The following is a 17,909-nucleotide window of genomic DNA, read 5'->3' as shown; positions in this document are numbered from 1 at the left end:
ATGCCTTCCAATGCCCCAAGCCCTATCGTTCTAGAATTGCCACCTCAATCTACACCTTTGGTGGCAATTCTGGGGAACGCGCCTCCCCTTCTTCCAAGTTCTACTGAAGATTACCCCCAACTTAAAAACAATGTAATTCACTGGCTATGTACTAACTTATCAGTGAACCCCACAATAAGCTGTAATGTAATAATGGGCCGTCGCGTAGGATGGGTAGGTAGATCCAGGAGATCAGGCACGGGGGACTGTATTGTTGTAAACTTTAACGATTGTAAGCTCGTTGAAAGGCTATTCAGAGAACATAGATTAGGTACACTCAACACCGGCACCAGTATTCAGTTTCTCCCGTTGGGATTTTTTTTATCAACCTGAGTCATTAAACTGTAATCACCAAACCTCACATACTAACTGGCTGCTACGTGGCAAGACAGCAGCCACAAAGCCCCCCTTTTACATCCCCACGGCAGCTGATCAATATCGCCAAGGGCAATCTGACTCATCACTATCTAGTCTAAGCAATAGATTTGCCGCCCAAGGGCATCTCGACTCATTACCCAGTTTAGGTAATAGATTTGCTGCCCTATCGTCCTTAGAAGACTGTGATTGACTAAATACATCTGCAGCATATATTGTCCCTGCACTGCTTTATGAACCGCAGTACCCAAACAAGGCATATTTATGGGCTCCACAGGGGGGGGGAGATCCATTTGCCACTCAGGCCAATAGCTCATTATCTACCCAAACTATAGCTCCAGGTAAACATGTCGTTCATAACATAATTTCTTTGAATGTTGCTGGACTAGAAGGGAAGTTCCAAGATCCCAAGTGGTTGGAGCTTATCAGGCTTTTTCCCGTGATCTGTTCACAAGAGACCTGGCTGATGGACTGTGCCGCCTTTTTCCTAGAGGGCTACAAGACCTATTTTGTCCCGGCCAAACAATCATCTAGTGGCAGAGCTAAGGGAGGCCTGGTAACAAACAATTCCTTAGCCCTGTGTGACAGGGTACCTGGACTAGGAGAACCCATGCAGAGTAACGCCCCGGAGTGGTGGTCCGCCGCTCCCCTCTCACCATGCCCGTTGTCCCCACAGCTGCCAGATAACTCATGGAGGGAGGAACAGGACGACTGCCGGACAGCATCAGAATCGGGACCGGGCTCCTTTAAGTGGAACGACGAGGAAGGTGCAGCCCCGCCCCTTAACAGCGGTGGGACATCAAAAGGCAGAAGTGTTACTGCAACGGGGGACGGCGTTTCACTGGAGGACGAAGACGGTGCGGTGAGGAGGAGAAGCAACGCGAGGACGTATCCGGAGGAAGAAGACGAGGAGCAGACGAGCCCAGCTGATAACATCAAGCCAGGAGGCCAACGTCTCGGTGCATCGCCCGCCACGCTCCCGAGGGAGGAGCGTGGCTAAACAAGGTACGGGGCAGAGTTGCGGGGTGGGTGGGACGGAGAAGTCTCCCTACCGAGTAAATCCGCTGTGTACCGTGTATATAGTATCCCCTGTGCCCCTTCCTTCACGAGCACTGTGAGCACTGCGTTACGTTGGGGAAAAGCACTCACCGGCACTTGGTTTCCTGCACTCCCCGGTCCCTACGATAATTGTACTGGTCATCCCAGTAACCGATATCCTTTCTCTTTTTGCTTTCTTGGTCTTGCGGACCCTTCGCCCAAAGCTGAAGACATCAGCTACAGCCACGGCGGGCTGACCAGAACGGAGACCGGAGTAGCCAAAGGTCCTCCTCTCAGAGCCAGCTGGAACATCGGAGTACGGCCACGGAAGCACCCAGCCCACCCCTTTACTTGTACTGATAACATCTATACGGACCCCGTGGACTGTAAAGGGAGGGACTACTCACTTTGATCCAAGACTGCATTCCCTTTTTCCTCCTTGTACCGCTACCCCTTCCCCCTTCCATCTTACAAGGACAAGGATAATGCCCTGTATGCAATGCAGAGGAAGACCTATATCCCAATAAAACCCTCTTTGAAATCTCTAATTAAGGATCCGATCTTTGTGTTCACCCCTAGCCCTTCAGTCACTTCAGGGCAGTTCTCAGCCGAGCAGCCCCCCCGGGACACCCTGAAATGTATAATAACTCCAATACCCAGCACAAATTGTAATTTTCAGGCAATCACCTTGAAACATGGGAACGTAAAGCTGCTTCTAATTAATTTTTATAATGCAGTAAACACCTCTGGCCCCTGCCAGATTACACAATTAGGTGGCTTTGTTAACAAATGCTGTAAAGATGTTTCACATTGTATGCTGCTCTTAGGGGATTTTAACACTCACCCATGTGGCAATCCAACAACAACAGTCTTGGGAGACCTGGGCTGTGACAGAATGGGCGGGCTACATTTTGAACACTCTCAACGTGGTGAGGCCCTTAATCAACTACTAAATAAATATGACCTGGTTAGTTCCATGTCTGTGGTGGATGTTGGCAGTAAGTTGGTGGTGCCAACATTTAAGGGACATAATGGGGGGACATTTATTGATCATATTTCAATCACGGAGGCCCTACGGTCTCGCTTATTGGGCTTTGAAATTTTAGAGAGTATACATAGCGACCACAACCCAGTCTGTATCCAGTTGTCCGGGAACTTACTGACTAAGCAGGATAGGCTCCCTACAGATGGGGCGCTGAAAGCTACGGATGGTAGGCGCCACCTAAAGTGGTCTAAAGTGTTCTAAAGTGAACACGGACTCCCTATATACAAGTATACATAAAACATGCACCCCAGAAATTGAATCATGTATTTGTCCTGACTGCCCCTTCAGATATCCTGGGTTGTTTGAAATGATTACAAGTAAAGTGGGGGCTTTGCGGACTACTCCGTCTAAAGTTGTTAAGGCCAGGGACCCAAGATGGTTCGACCACTCATGTTCCTTTGCTGCCAGGAAGTTGAATGAAGCCCTGAAGAGCATACCAATAGATTGACCGTTGATACGCTCATCACGTTTAACATACAAGAAAACTCTGGCAAAGCGTAAGAGCGCACTGAAAGAGAAAATCTGGAAGGATCTCTTGGACCCCTGTACCCTATCAGATAGTGAGAAATTTTGGGGTATTATGAATAGACCATTGTTCGATCCAGGGAGGGATCCCGATATAGGAACTAACATCACAGAGGATGAGTGGGTCCAGCATTTTAGCTCAATGTTCAGGGCCAAGACATCACAGATAGACCTGTATAAGGATGGTCAGGATGCATTAACACCACAATTCACTTTAGGCAAAATTGAGAGAGGAATAGCTGGTTTAACAAGCAGGAAAGCTCCGGGCCCGACGCTATACCTCCGGACCTCTTTAAATCAAATGTGGCACTATGGGCGCCGGTTCTCACAGCAGTGCTAAATGCAGCAGCATCTTCTGGTTGTCCCAGGCCATGGGGTACTTCTACGATCGTCCCACTGTTCAAGAAGGGAGATTGCAATAGTACCACCTGTTACAGGACGATCTCTCTGATTGATTCGATAGTTAAGGTTGTGGGAGGAGTGGCCCTGAATAGACTGTCAGCATGGGCTGAGGAGAAGGGGATTACCTCAGCTATTCAATATGGGTTACCTGAATGCTTAAATTTATATATGATACTGAGGAAGTACACCATGGCAAGACAGGGGACCATCCACATGGCGTTCATGTATCTCTCCTCCGCGTTTGATTGTGTAAACCGGGGGAGACTGTGGGATCTAATGGGCGCCATGGGGGTGGAGCCTGCCCTGGTTTCTTTTTTAAGGGACCTCCATAGGGACACCAGAGCAAATATTAGATACTCACAAGACCTTAAGGTATCAAGAGATTTCCCTGTTGAGAGATGCGTGCGGCAGGGATGCATCCTGGCCCCTTTCCTTTTTAATTTTTACAGTGTTATTAGAACTCTCAGAAACTATAAGAGAGTTGTTGGACCAAGGTACCTCTGGTATGTCGGTGCTGCTGAACCTGTCAGCAGCATTCAATACAGTCTCACGTTCTATCTTGCTTAATAGACTCCTTCAGGCCAGTGTGCGTGGCATGGCACTTTCCTTGTTATGATGTTTTTTGGAAAAGTGCTACCTTCGTCCATTTCTCTCATCCCAGAAGCCTCTGAGGCGTGGTGTGCAGCAGGGGTCAGTACTCAGAACACTACTCTTTAACATCTACCTCGCCCCCCCCTGGCAACTCTGATTGAATCCTATATGAGAGTGGTGTCTTACGCGGACGATGCATAATTGTTTTTCTCTTTTAAAAAACAATCAGCGGAGGAGTTCTACAACTTCCAGTCCTGCCTAAAAGACATCTCAGTCTGGATGCATAAAAACTGCCTGAAATTAAATGCGGACAAAACTGAAGTCCTGTTTCTTAGCCAAGCAGCTCCACCTTCTCCCAGTTTGTGGTGGTCGTCAGAACTGAATCCACCCCCACCCACCTCAGATTCTGCCCAGAATCTGGGAATTAGGTTAGACAAGGAGCTCTCCTACAACATATCTCGTCCACCTGTAAATGTAAATGTACATGTATTTATATAGCGCAAATCGCCCACATCGCACCTGTTTTCTGAGTTCCTTCACTTTCTGCCGGAGGAACATCGGAAGAATGTAGTCCATGCATTGATCACGTCTCAACTGGATTATGCAAACAGCCTATAACTGGGGTTACCTGCATATCTTTTGTGCAGGCTCCAAGTTACACAAAACACCGCAGCAAGACAAATAAGGAGGGTACCCAGGCGCCACCACATCTCTCCACATTTGAAGCATTTTCATTGGCTTCCGATAATCAGGAGAATTGACTTTAAAGCATTGACCATTGTATGTAAGGCCACCAGAGGCTTGGGACCAAGATATCTTCATAAAAGGCTGCAGCTATACCAGCAAATTCGAGTCCTGAGATCCAACAACTTGCGACTCATGAAAGTCCCTCGAAAACGGAAAGCATGACTGGCTGGCAAATCCTTTGTGGTGCAGTCCTCTAAAGTTTGGAATTCCCTCCTGTTACATCTGCACCTGTTGGAATCAGAAACTGAATTCCGGAGAGCATTAAAAACCTGGCTCTTCAGGCAGTGACTGCCGGCCCTCCCAATCCCCTTCTCGTGAGCTTACCGCATGTGCCAGGACACCGCCGTTGAGGTAGCTGTGCACTCTAGAAAGTAACTTTGCCATACTAATTTCCTGCAATTTAAAAATGTGACCATATCACTCCAAACTTCTGTGAACTCCGCCAGCTATCTACAGGGGCACTAATTAAATTGAAGCTTACCTGCATTATGTTTAAAGCTATCCATCTGCAAAAAACATCCTACTTGTCACTCTCCTTGAAAATCTAGGGAGAAGATAAGTCATCAGACTTCAATCAAAGAAACTTGTATCACCTTTGGCTGCAACCCAATCCAGGTCTGGTGCAGCTTCTCCTTTTTGAAGTCTTTTCCTGAAGACCTCAGATGACAAGACCTTCTGAATTCCCACAAAAAATTAAAAGCTAGTTGTATAGACGGGTTTTTGAATATGTAACCACCATTCTTCATCTTTAATTCTCCAAATGCAATCATCTTCCACCTATGCCATTCTTTACCTTCTCTCCACATGTGCCTTCTTCGTGCTTTATGTCTTTCACCTCTCAAGACTTCCTTTTCTCCTCTCGCATAATTTAATTCTCTCATCACCCTCTGAATGTCTTTTTCCTCTCTTATACAGATACTTCTATCTTCTGTGACTCCTTCAATAAGTTACTGCCTTTCAATCACTCATCTCCTCATTCTTTAGTGAGTTTCTGCTTTACGTTTTCATGTTTCTTGTAGACCTGATCATTCCAGGTTCATACTTTTCACCTCTCTAAGCTTGCATCGCTCTTTTTAATCAATTCCTTCCTTCTCTGCTCTCTCCATTACTTCTTCCTCTCATTTCAATTCTCATCTTGTCTGTGACCAGCCTTTTAATTCCTAGCTCCTCACTGACATTGAGTTTTGGGTTTTCAACTTTCTTGGAAAACGCTGTTTCATTGTTCATCGTGAGAAGATCCCTCATCTTCAAAACTGGTCTACTGAAATGCACAAATAATGAATACACTCTGTGAAAACTGATTGAATAAGGTGACGTTATGAGTCTTAGGTGAAACTTCATAAAGGGACGGACTTTTTCAATACGACTGGAAGCCTCCTTAAATGCAGTAAATGAACCATGTGAGCAACTGTGTTGTGCAAAGCTAAAAGCGAGTCAGACACACTGCTGCTGCTATCATGAATCATGCCCAAGTCACTTTCACCCCTCTGCAAAGCCTCAGCGTACTAATCAGTTCATCTCATTTTTCCATTGCTTCTGATGGGTGGTAAAGCTTCACATCATCTCTTCCATTATTATGTCTCCAATATGACCTCATTGTTCAACTGCTTTGGTGCCACATTTCTTCAGTACTCTGAACCACAGCCATCATGCAAATATCGTTGCTCACCTCTCTTTGGTTGCAGCCATAAATAAAGTTTGCCTTCTCGCTTTCACCTATATTTGCTGACCTGGTCCCTCGCTCTCTCTCCTCAAAACTTATCATCAAGCCACTAGAGCCTGTGATGGACTCTGGTTTACACTTAAACCAAGGTCTAAGTTTTTCTCTCTCCCTTTTCCAAGCAGATCATATGGTACAGCAGATATCTCATATGTTCTTCTAACCGGACCTCTTGGATCTGAATCGCATTCTTGCCTCCACAAAGCTTTAGTCTTATGTTACTTGGGCCTTTGATTTATACCTATGCCAAGAGTATTTTTCTGGTCCTCATCCTGTTTGGTCTCAAGAACCATCTCCTATTTCTCTCCAGCAACTGTCAAACTCACTGGTCCAGTGTTAGTCCGCTTCACAAAACACCTCAATGTTCATGTTCGAACTCTGCCTCGTCCTCTAACCCTCTTCTTTGTGGATATTCCTTTGCTTTAATAATCCTCAAATTAGGCCAGTTTTGCATGTGGGCATCAAAGTAAGCAAAGGCAGAAGCAGCTCACCAAAACTGTTACTACCTTCATCAAGCATCTTCACAGGGGTAAGCTTGTTGTTTTGTACTTACATTCGTCTTCTGCTCTTCCTCGTTTCCCCTTGACGGCTCCAGAGAGGGTCGTCGGACCAGGGGACTTCCTTCTAAGCCACTGCTGGCTACCACAGGCAAGTGCACAGTGGCCATTCTTTTCCGACCTCCAGCCCTGCCCCCCTCGTCTCACAGCCTCTATTTGACCAGACTGAAGGAGAAACAAAATAATGCAATTTTCAGATTACGTGGGCAGAGAAAAACACGCTGCAGATATCTTCCACATTTTTCTGATTGAGATCATTGTCTCTGTAAAAGCATGGAAGCAACAGCATTTGAAATGTAATTTTCACGAGACGTTTAGGTAGTTGAAGGAGACAAGCTCCCATACAAACAAATGGTTAATTAATTTTTCACTGAATCAGCACATACTAAGCAACAGCCACAGGATGATTATGTAACATTTAAGCTAGATCTGTGCAAGATATGTGCTGGATGACAAGTACGTTTTTACATTCTTTATTGGAAGAGTGCTCTCCACCAAAAAACGGACTTCTCATTTGAACCGTTTGGATTGCATGGGCAACTCTGGCAATAAAAGGAGAGCAAGCTACACACTCAAACATGGTGATCCAGGGAACCATTAACACAAAATGTACAATAAGGGTAAACGATAAACGGAAACAATGGAAATAAATATGAACAGAAGACATGTGAGAACCCGACCACTTTGACTAGGCAGTACCGAGAGCAGGGAAATATATACGAATATATCAAATACATTTGTTATAAACAAACAGAAATTACAATGTACCCAGAAGTACATATGAATAACAAAATAATATAAAATTGAGAACTCACGAAGTCTGTGCATCTAACAGATCACCATAAAATGCTCTTGTAAGTCATTTCATGGATGACATCCCAGGATATTATATGTGAGCCATCTCCCAAATCTTAGTACACAATGTTTAAGTAACCACACATGTAAATTCTTCAATAAAATATCACAATCCACTTCTAATTCATCACAAACACTCAAGAACAACAAGGCTTCTGGTACGAGGCTGGCTTTATATGGCCAACATTCAGGTACTCACTTACGTACACTACAGTACCATGACTGAGCTCACATTCTCGTCCCACTTCAAATCCTTGAATGAACACGACAACCAGTCAACTATTGATGACACAATAACGGAATCAATCAATTTGCTCATACCTCCCTCAATGGGTAGTCTAGATAAACTGTCTGTGGTAACATTGACTTTTCCTGGCACATACTCAACAGCAAAATTAAATTGTTATTGGTATATCAATCTGCAAAACAGAAAGGGGAACTCCAGCCTCCTTCAGGTGAAAAAATGTTTACCAGAAGTTTGTGGTCTGTTCTCAAAACAAACCGAAAACCACAGATGTAACTGCTGAAGTGTTCTACAGCTCATACACTTGCAAGTAATTCTCGCTCTAACCCTGAATATTTTCTTTCAGAAACCAGGTGCTAGAAGCAAAGACAACGTTCCACCAATCCAGACCGTGTTTCTGAGACAAAACAATGTGTAAGCTTATATTTGTGGAAAAGCATGCTTTCTGTCTGCAAAAAAGTTCTGGGAGGAGGAGCATTCCAAATTAGATCATATCAAAAGCCTTTTGTTGATCATCTATCCAATCAAACATAGAATCTTTTCTCACCAGCCTTCTCAATGGTTGCATTTTCTATGGAAATGTTGATACAAACTTACTGTAATATTACCACAGTCCAGCAAAAACAAAATAAATCTGCTTTTCTTTTGTGTCCAGTGCTGGAGCTTTTTGAACGGCATAAACTAAGGAAGATTTAGGAACTGACCACTGAGCAGAAATAGCGTGACCAAGATATTTAATTTGCGGTCAAAACAGTTTACATTTCCCTACTTTTAACACCAGTCCTCAGTCCTACAGCACATTTCTGGGAGGTGCTTCATATGTTCAACTTCAGATTTGGAAATCCTCAAAGTGTCAAAATGAAAGCCCTTAGCAAAAATTCCAGCACCTTTGTAGATGAGATACATTACTAGCCAAAAGACATACACCTCCCCTGCGAGTCTAAATGTCAGTCTTTTAAATGGGAACTGACTCAGTGGGGTCAAGAATGTGTTCAATTCTTAGCCACACAAGCTAACATCCCTTGGTGAGAGGTGGATTGTAAATCTAGAGTAGACGACAATGTAACCCCTTCCAACATACTCACCAATTTGTTATTTGAAAGAAAATCTATCAAAACCTGTCATACCGATACTAAAAAAACATCCAATAACCCATATACACACACATGTAGCTACTCATCAACCCATGCAGCCACTTATTCACAAAGTGAAACACTGATACATATATTTAAATATTTAAACATTACTCGCTAATATATGTATTCACTAAGATACTCTTAATAAGCCAGTTATCCAATCATTTCTTTTTAAAAAAAACATTCATTAAGACAATAATTTAAACATTTATTCTTCCCTCGACCTTTACATATACATATATAAAACATATTTATTTTTTAGAAAGACACTCATTCACTGGATGGTGTCATCAGTGATGTCATATGTAATGTCATCAGCAGTGCATTACACGCGCAAGTTATAGTGAGTCCAACTAACTATAACGTGGAATTTCGTTGGTTTTATGTCAGTAAAATTTCCAGCTAACTATAACTGGTGTCAAACCTATGGTTTTGTCAGTGAATTTCATAGGTTTTTTAAATGCTACTTCCTAACTATAACGTGTGTTAAACCTAGGGTTTTTTCAGTGAATTTCATAGGTTTTTCAAATGCTATTTTCTAACTATAACGTGTGTAAAACCTATGGTTTTTTCAGTGAATTTCATAGGTTTTTTGAATGCTAGTTCCTAAGTATGAAATCACGTTCGTAACTAGATAGTGTCACCGCCTACACATCCTAAGAAGCGCATGTAAAGTCATGTGACTTGAAAACAACACTTGCAATTGGTTCTTAGTAGTTTCTGTTCTGGAATTTACACGAAGCACTCCACCCACTTTCCTCACAATCTTTTCTACTCTCAAGAGACAACAACGTCGAGCATCTTCCGGAAAACTTTGCTGAAATGGCTGCCCTTCCGCATTCATCTTCCGAATCTGAAGGAAATGAGCGACCACCGTTAAGAAGAAAAAAGGAATCTTTCATTTGGCAATTTTTTACTTATCCTGAAGATCAAAAGAAAGTGAATGCGCCAAAAGTAACCTTCACGATATGCAATTCGGAGCTCTCAAGGGGAAATCCAGATAGAAAATATTCCTTTTCTATACACACCATGCAGCGGCATGTTAAACAAAGGCACCCTGAGCATTATGCAAAAGCATCGACAAGAGCCCTGGCCACGCTATTACCATCAGAGGTGGCCAGCACATCTTCTGGTGGACGACCTGTATCTCCATCGAGTGCTGAGATGGACTTGAGACCATATCTTGCGAAGGTGCACATGAAATGCAACGAGTGTGGAAAAATTCTTTTGTATGGAGAGCAGAGCCTCGTTCTTATTAAACTCAAAATTGAAAGTCATAAATGCCCCAAGAAAAGATACATTTCTTCACTTCATTTTCATAGTATTACATACTGAAAAATGTAGTAGCAACTTTAAGAAATCGAAAGCATCATAACACTTGTTTCCAAAAAAAAAAAAAAAAAAAAAAGTTCTTTTCAGAACTAACTCTTTCTACCAAAACGTGCTCCAAGAGCATATTATGAGATGTTTTTTCGCCGCTTTATTTTAGTGCGCGACCGGGTGCGCGCACCCTCCTATCGCGTACAGGACCTGACACTTGCATGTGAAGTCATGTGACTTCAAAACAACACTTCTAATTGGTTCTTGGTAGTTTCTATTCTGGAATTTACACGCAGCACTCCACCCACTTCCATCACTTTCTTTTCTACTCTCAAGAGAGAACAACGTCGAACATCTTCCCGAAGACTTCGCTGCAATGGCTACCGTTCCGCATTCATCTTCCGAATCTGAAGGAAATGAGCGACCACCTTTGACAAGAAAAACGGAGGCCACGCTATTACCATCAGAAGTAATCAGCACATCTTCCAGTGGACGACCTGTATCTCCATCGAGTGCTGAAATGGACTTGAAACCATATCTGGCGAACGTGCACATGAAATGCAAGAACTGTGGAAAACTTCTTGTATACGGAGAGCAAAGCTTTATTCTAATTAAACACAAAATTGAGAGTCATAAATGCTCCAAGAAAAGTTAAATTTCTTCACTTTATTTGGATAGTATGACATACTGAAAAATGTCGTAGCAACTTTAAGAAATCAAAAGCATCTTGTTTAAAAAAAAAAAAAAAAAAAAAAAAAAAAAAAGTTATTTTCAGAACTAACTCTTTGTACCAAAACGAGCTCCAAGAGCATATTAGCTGATATTTTCTCGCCGCTTTCATTTAGTGCGCGACCGGGTGCGCGCACCCACCTATCGCGTACAGGCGTCGAGACACGCATGTGCAGTCATGTGACTTTAAAACAACACTTCCAATTGGTTCTTACTAGTTTCTATTCTGCAATTTACACGGAACACTCCACCCACTTTCCTGGAAAACCAGTTTATCGAAAAACTTTTAAAGCCTCCTCTTATGAAATATTCGACATCGTTCACATAGCAGAGTAGTAAATAGCACTATATACACTCCGTCCCTTAATTATAAGAGACTTATTGCTAAGTGAGAACAACTTTTGTTTTCACGCGATAATGTGAAATGCTGAGCCTGTTACAGAATTTTCTTTCACATATATGTTACTATTCTCCTTCGAGCACTAACACCGTAGAAAATACAACCAATAGCGGTGATAATTTTTACACCGAGAACGGGCGATTTGTATCGCTTAGAGCCCTTACAATTATAAAGTTTTATTTCCTAAGTCTCTGATCTCCAACTGTGCAACGTGGCTCCCCTGTGTGTCGTAATAAGGTCCATAAACAAAAACTACAGGGCCAGCATTATACACATGCACAGAACCACAAAACGACAAGAGCCACCATGTTAATATATATCCTTAATATAATAAACCCCTGAGAATAAATACATATTTCCGTGGCACCCCATAACAGAAATTTGGCGTCCTCTGACTCTGCTTCATTACCAAACACCCTAACCCCCGCCCCCCTTACTCTTCACTAAACTCCGCACTCCACCCCACCCGGACGCCCTATTACAAACCCCCAACCTACCCTCCCTGCCCAAGCCCACCATGAACCTCAAACCGCCCCTGGAAAACTTATAAGACACAGGATTACTAAAACTCAAAGAATAGGCAACAGGCAGATAATCTAAATAGTACATAAAGGCACATATTTTTTCCATAATACTATTGAAAAACATGTTCTATTTTTTATAAATCTATCATGCATCTGACCCTCTAGAACCGCTTTCAAAACGTGAACTATAAACCTCTACTTTTCATTTTCAAACCATACACTTTCAATTACATTATTATTTTTTTTACAATTCATGTAATGTTACACACCTTTTCTAAAATACACCAGTCCCTGTTATTTATAAGGATTTATTTTCAGTCTTCATCAGTGACACTTTCTTAACATATAATGAAAATCACTGTAACTTTTAAACGACAATGCTAACGCGGTAAAAATAACCCTTCATTTGCTTTCCTTTAAGAATGCAGACTATCTAACCCACGCATGCGTTTCTTGATCTTTGTATTTGGCAGCGAATACCGACCTTGAATCGGAAGACATGAACAAGAGCTCCATTGTCACATTTAAAACTGAACGTTGCATCTGCTCACCCACATATCTTTCACTTAGCTAACATTCACAGAAAACAGCATTGATGTAAAAAAAAATGGACCTTGCTTTACAACTTGCTCAAATGACTCCCTTATTTTTTAACGCATCCTCCACTTCAAGAAAAGCTACTTTTTTTATTTTTTTTTATTTTTATTTTGCAGTATATCAGATGAAACAGAAAGGGGGTAGGGGAATAGTAAAAGGGGACCAGGAAAGAAAGAGAGAAAGACAGGCGACATACCGCCACAAAACCCCACACAGGGGGAGCAAAAAATAGGGAGGGAATCGTTCGCAAAAGAAGGGCAACAAGGCTCCAGGGTCCACAAGAAGTTGGCAATAGTCGGGCTAAGCAACGGGGGCGAGTCCGCCCAGCACAGCTTCCAGTTCATGTCAGGTATCCCAACAGTGGACGCGGCGTCCTCGGACAGAAAGAGCAGCCCGAGCTCCATCCGAGGCCTAGTGACCATCCCAAATCGGAGCAAGTCGCAACTAAAGAAGAAACAGAAGATAATTTCCCCAACTATCCCCCCTCCCTCGTCCCTCCCCAACATCTCACTCCCCCCCAGCGGCGGCGACCAGCAAGCATACAAAGCAATACAGACACTCTTGAAATCAAATTTGGAAGAGATGAAGGGCTCGCAGTGCTGACGGACACACTGCCGAGGGCAGGCCTCGGGACAGAAACCTCACAAGCGGGCCCCAGTTGCACATAAAGTTCTTAAAATTCCGCAGGAATATGTCAGAGAGGCGTTCCATGCTCAACAGACGCCACAACCGGGAATGCCACAAGGAAATAGCGGGGGCAGATGGGGACTTCCACGCGGCTGCTAGAGTCATCTTAGCCGCACCCAGACACAACCACATAACACGCTTATCCGCCCTAGTCTGGTGCTCGAGCAGCGGGTCCCTAAGACCTAATAAGACAAAGGCCATGGAGTCAGGGATTGGGTAACCCAAAATGTCCTTTATGTGGGATAGAATCTCAGCCCAGAATGGCTTGATGGTGGGGCACTCCCACCATATATGGCTAAAGTCCCCCAACATCCCACAGCCCCGCCAACACCTATCTGAAGCAGTGGGAAATATGTGGTGTAATTTAGAGGGATATAAGTACCAATCAAAGATGAGTTTCATATGTGCCTCTCTGAGGTCAGTAGAGTGATTATGCGCCGTCACGTCCCTCCATAAGCCCTGCCACTCGCTAGTAGAAATGTCCCTCCCCAGTGTGGACTCCCAGTGGTCTTGATATCGCGGCCGCGGAGACATGGCAGAGTCTAACAACAATTTATACATTAAAGAAATCGCTCCTTGCATGGTGGAGGTGCGAAGGAGAAAGGATTCAAATTTCGACAAGGGTCTGGTAGCAGCGTCCACTACTGCAAGCGACGTCGCCCAATGCAGGAGTTGGAGATGTCTGAATCGTTCCGTTGGGAGAATGCCATAATCCCTCATACAGTTGTGGAAAGTGAGGGGTGCGGTGCCATGGAACAAATGGGTGAGGGCTCTACAGCCACCCTCCCTCCAAGCTTCAAAAGGACCTTCTGTCAGAGCCGGGGGAAAGGCCGGGTTGAAATGAATCGGGGTGAATGGGGATGGGAATGTGGTCCAGCGGTCATCGCCACTCACCGTGTCCCAGACCTTCAACACCGTGCTTGTGGGAGTGCTAATGTAAGCGTTTTTGGGCCAGTCCGCTTTAGGCTTCCAGGCCAGATCCCAGATGGAGCTCTTGGGACCACTCCACGATAACTCTCAGTTGGGCGGCCTTGTAGTACAAATGCATGTCCGGAAAGCCAACCCCCCCCTCTAAGCGCGGGCGCCGAAGAACCGCAAACGGAAGCCGTGCCCGGCCACCCTGCCAGACATATCTCAGCATCACAGTCTTCAATCGGCGGAAGTAGTCCAGCCCTATCGGAATAGGCAAAGCCTGAAACAGGTACAACAGTTTGGGAAGAAGAACCATTTTAAGGGCGTGAATCCTGCCCAACCACGAGATGAATTTAGGTTTCCATCGTTCCAGTTCAGTCTTAATGGAAGTCAACATCGGGGGGAAGTTAGCGTGAAACAGGGCACCCACGGTGGAAGTCAGCCGCACGCCCAGGTAAAGCAAGGACGACGACGCCCATGCGAGTGGAGTAAGCAGCCGGGTCAGTTGCACCTCCCCCGCTGACAGGGTCAGATTTAGGATGTAGGATTTATCGAAATTAACCTTGAAGCCCGCCACCTCCTCGTAGGCGGAGAGTACCGAGTGGACATGGGGTAGCGACAGCGCTGGCTCCCGGATGGACAACAGGACGTCGTCGGCAAAGAGCGAGATCTTATGCTGCTCGCCTATAAAAGGAAGCCCTAGAATCCGCTCGTCCTCCCGCACCGCCAATGCCAATGGTTCTATACTGAGAGCGAAAAGTAGGGGCGAGAGGGGACACCCCTGGCGCGTCCCTCGGGAATGGCAAAAACTCGCGGACCTATGGCCGTTGACTAACACACGAGAGGTAGGGCCACTGTAATTGGCTTCAATCATCCGTATGAAATGGGGCGAGAACCCGAAGGCCACCAACGTCTGATGCAAAAACCCCCAGTCGACGCGGTCGAAAGCCTTCTCCGCGTCAAGCCCTACCAGCATCGCAGGTATGCGAAATCGTTCCGCTTTTTCGATGAGGTAGACGACGCGGCGCAGGTTATCATGAGTCTGCCTGCCCTTAATGAACCCGGATTGATCAGGATGGATCAAGGCAGGCATCAGGTCCTGCAGTCTGCCCGCCAAGATGGAGGAGTACAGCTTAGCGTCCAGATTGAGAAGCGCTATCGGGCGGTAAGATGTACAGGATGTAGGGTCCTTCCCCGGCTTGGGGATAATAGTGATCAACGCTTCGGCCATAGAGTCCGTGGTCCTACCATCAACCACCATTGCGTTGAAGAGGGAGACTAAGTAGTCGCAAATGTCAGAGGCGAACGTTTTGTAGAAGAGGGCCGTGTAGCCGTCAGGCCCAGGGGCCTTGTGCAACTTTAGGGCCTTAATGGCATCTAAGACCTCCTCCCGGGTGATGGGGGAGGACAGTAATTCATTGCATTCTTTAGAGACTTTCGGGAGAGGCAGACCCTCCAGGAATGTGGATTGAGCCCCCGGATCGAGAGCGTCACTCGAGTAGAGCGCTGCATAGAAGCGACCGAATATGGTCGCCTTGTCCGCATCTCTGTGCTGAACAGAGCCCGCATGGTCGCGAATTCCCCCTATATAATCTCTTTCGCGTTTGTCACGGAGTTGCCGGGCAAGATGGCGCCCAATCTTGTTGCCCTGGGAGTAGGAGGTACGCCGAAGGCGCAGAAGAGTAAACTCCGCCCTGTTATTATAATGGGCCCTCAGTTTCCCTCGCACCGCCGTCAGGGGGCGCAGAGTCACCCTGGAGGGCTTCGCCTTGTGGGCCTGTTCCAAAGAGGCAAGTTCCGATTCAAGAGCCTCCCTCTCCTCGCGTCACAATTTGTTCAAGTTCGCGTTGAGAGCGAGGCACGTGCCCCTTAAAGAGGCCTTGCACGCGTCCCATGTGGTATACACCGATGTGTCCGTAGGGGGATTGAGGAGAAAAAATTCACCAATAGCCTTGCGTAAGGCCTTACAGGACTCCTCATCCCGCACTAGAGCTGCCGGGAAATACCACTTACGCCAACCATCCCCCCCGGCGGCCCAATGTAGTCCCAGAACCACTAGGCTATGGTCCGATAGTGAGAGTGGAAAGATATTAGTCAGTTGTATATCCCCCCGAAGAGCCTGACTAACCAAGATATAGTCAATGCGGGAATACAAGCGATGAACGTTGGAAAAGAAAGTGTAATCCCTAGTCTGTGCATGGATAAAGCGCCAACTGTCGATCAGTCCCATATCACCTAACTGACGTTTAGTTTCGTCTGAGAAGACGCCAGTGTCCGCCCTGCGTGCCCCAGAACTATCCAAACCCTTGTCCCACACCATATTGAAATCACCCAGCAAGAGTAAGTGACCCTCCACAAAGTCCCCCATCTTGTCCAGCAGACCCTGCAGAAAGCCATTCTGACCCGTATTAGGAGCATACAGTACAGCAAAAGTACACAGGCGGCCATGCAACAATCCCTTCACCAGTAGCCAACGGCCCTCCTTATCCACACTCACTCCCATGGGCTGAAAATGCAGGGAAGCCCGGAAGAGAAGGGCCACCCCTCTATGCTTTGTGGTCGCAGACGCCCTGTAGATAAGAGGGAACTGCCTATGACGAAGCCTTAGCTCGTCCCTCCTAGCCAGGTGGGTTTCCTGGAGGGCGACCACATCTAAGTGGTGATCTACAATGTACTTCCAGAGTTTCTGCGGGGAGTTGAGGCCCTTTACATTCCAAGTTCCTACGCTAATAGGCAAAAGGGAAAATTAAAACTCCACGCCATGCATACTTCCAGACAGCCACGTTCCTCGCACAGGTTCCGCACACACATCAGAGCCCACGCCCAAGGAAGATAATCAAGCACAGGGACCCGAGGGAAAGATCCCAGCCACAACCACACCAAGGGGGCCACATGTCTGCTCCCCAAGCCACGCGGGACAGCTACGCTTCCAGAGTGCGCGGGGGCCGAAGGAGTCACACCACAGAACAATATATGAAATGCAAGAGTGATTATCATTGAAAGCACCATCAGCACACAGTCAGCACACACGGTCGCCGCCACAGCCCCCCCAACCCCCATCCCCAACCCAAACCGCCCTGTCATGACATCCATACTCAGAGCATTAACAGACCCACCCCCCTGCAACAACCCAAGAACCAAAGAAACAGAGCACAAGGCCCGCAACCTGAAATGTGCAGTCGGTAGTTCCAATGGGCCACAGGTCACACGGTCCACATCAGACTGGTAGCGGTGGGGGCACCAGATCAGGGGCCCCCAGGGCCAAGGCCCGGGGTGTCTTCTCCAAAAGTACCATAGTACCCCAGGGCCTCAGGGATAGAGGCGCCCCGGCGCCCATCATCAAAGAAAGCAGGGGTCATGCCGCTCCAGAGGTCTGCTGAGAATCCGCAAGAGTGGCCGAGGCCACCGACGCCACCGCCGATCCTCTCTCCTGCAGGCTAACAGAGTGGTCTGGACGCAGCCGTTC

At 45.9% G+C, this 17,909-nt stretch overlaps 1 protein-coding gene across 2 annotated transcripts in view; it reads right to left on the bottom strand.

Annotated features, from left to right (window-relative positions):
• The window catches only part of GRAMD1C (GRAM domain containing 1C), a 1,543,720-nt gene that overhangs the window by 1,351,164 nt on the left and 174,647 nt on the right, over positions 1-17,909 (bottom strand). For both annotated transcript variants that reach the window (XM_086935588.1, XM_086935589.1), the window contains one exon: positions 7,036-7,204. In XM_086935588.1, coding sequence (XP_086791714.1) covers positions 7,036-7,149 — 114 coding nt within the window. In that variant the 5' untranslated portion in view covers positions 7,150-7,204. The remainder of the gene's footprint in view (positions 1-7,035; positions 7,205-17,909) is intronic.

Source organism: Lissotriton vulgaris, chromosome 8 (assembly GCF_964263255.1).
Source record: "Lissotriton vulgaris chromosome 8, aLisVul1.2, whole genome shotgun sequence".
NCBI classification, from domain to species: Eukaryota; Metazoa; Chordata; class Amphibia; order Caudata; family Salamandridae; genus Lissotriton; species Lissotriton vulgaris.
This window is presented reverse-complemented; position numbering and strand designations above follow the sequence as displayed.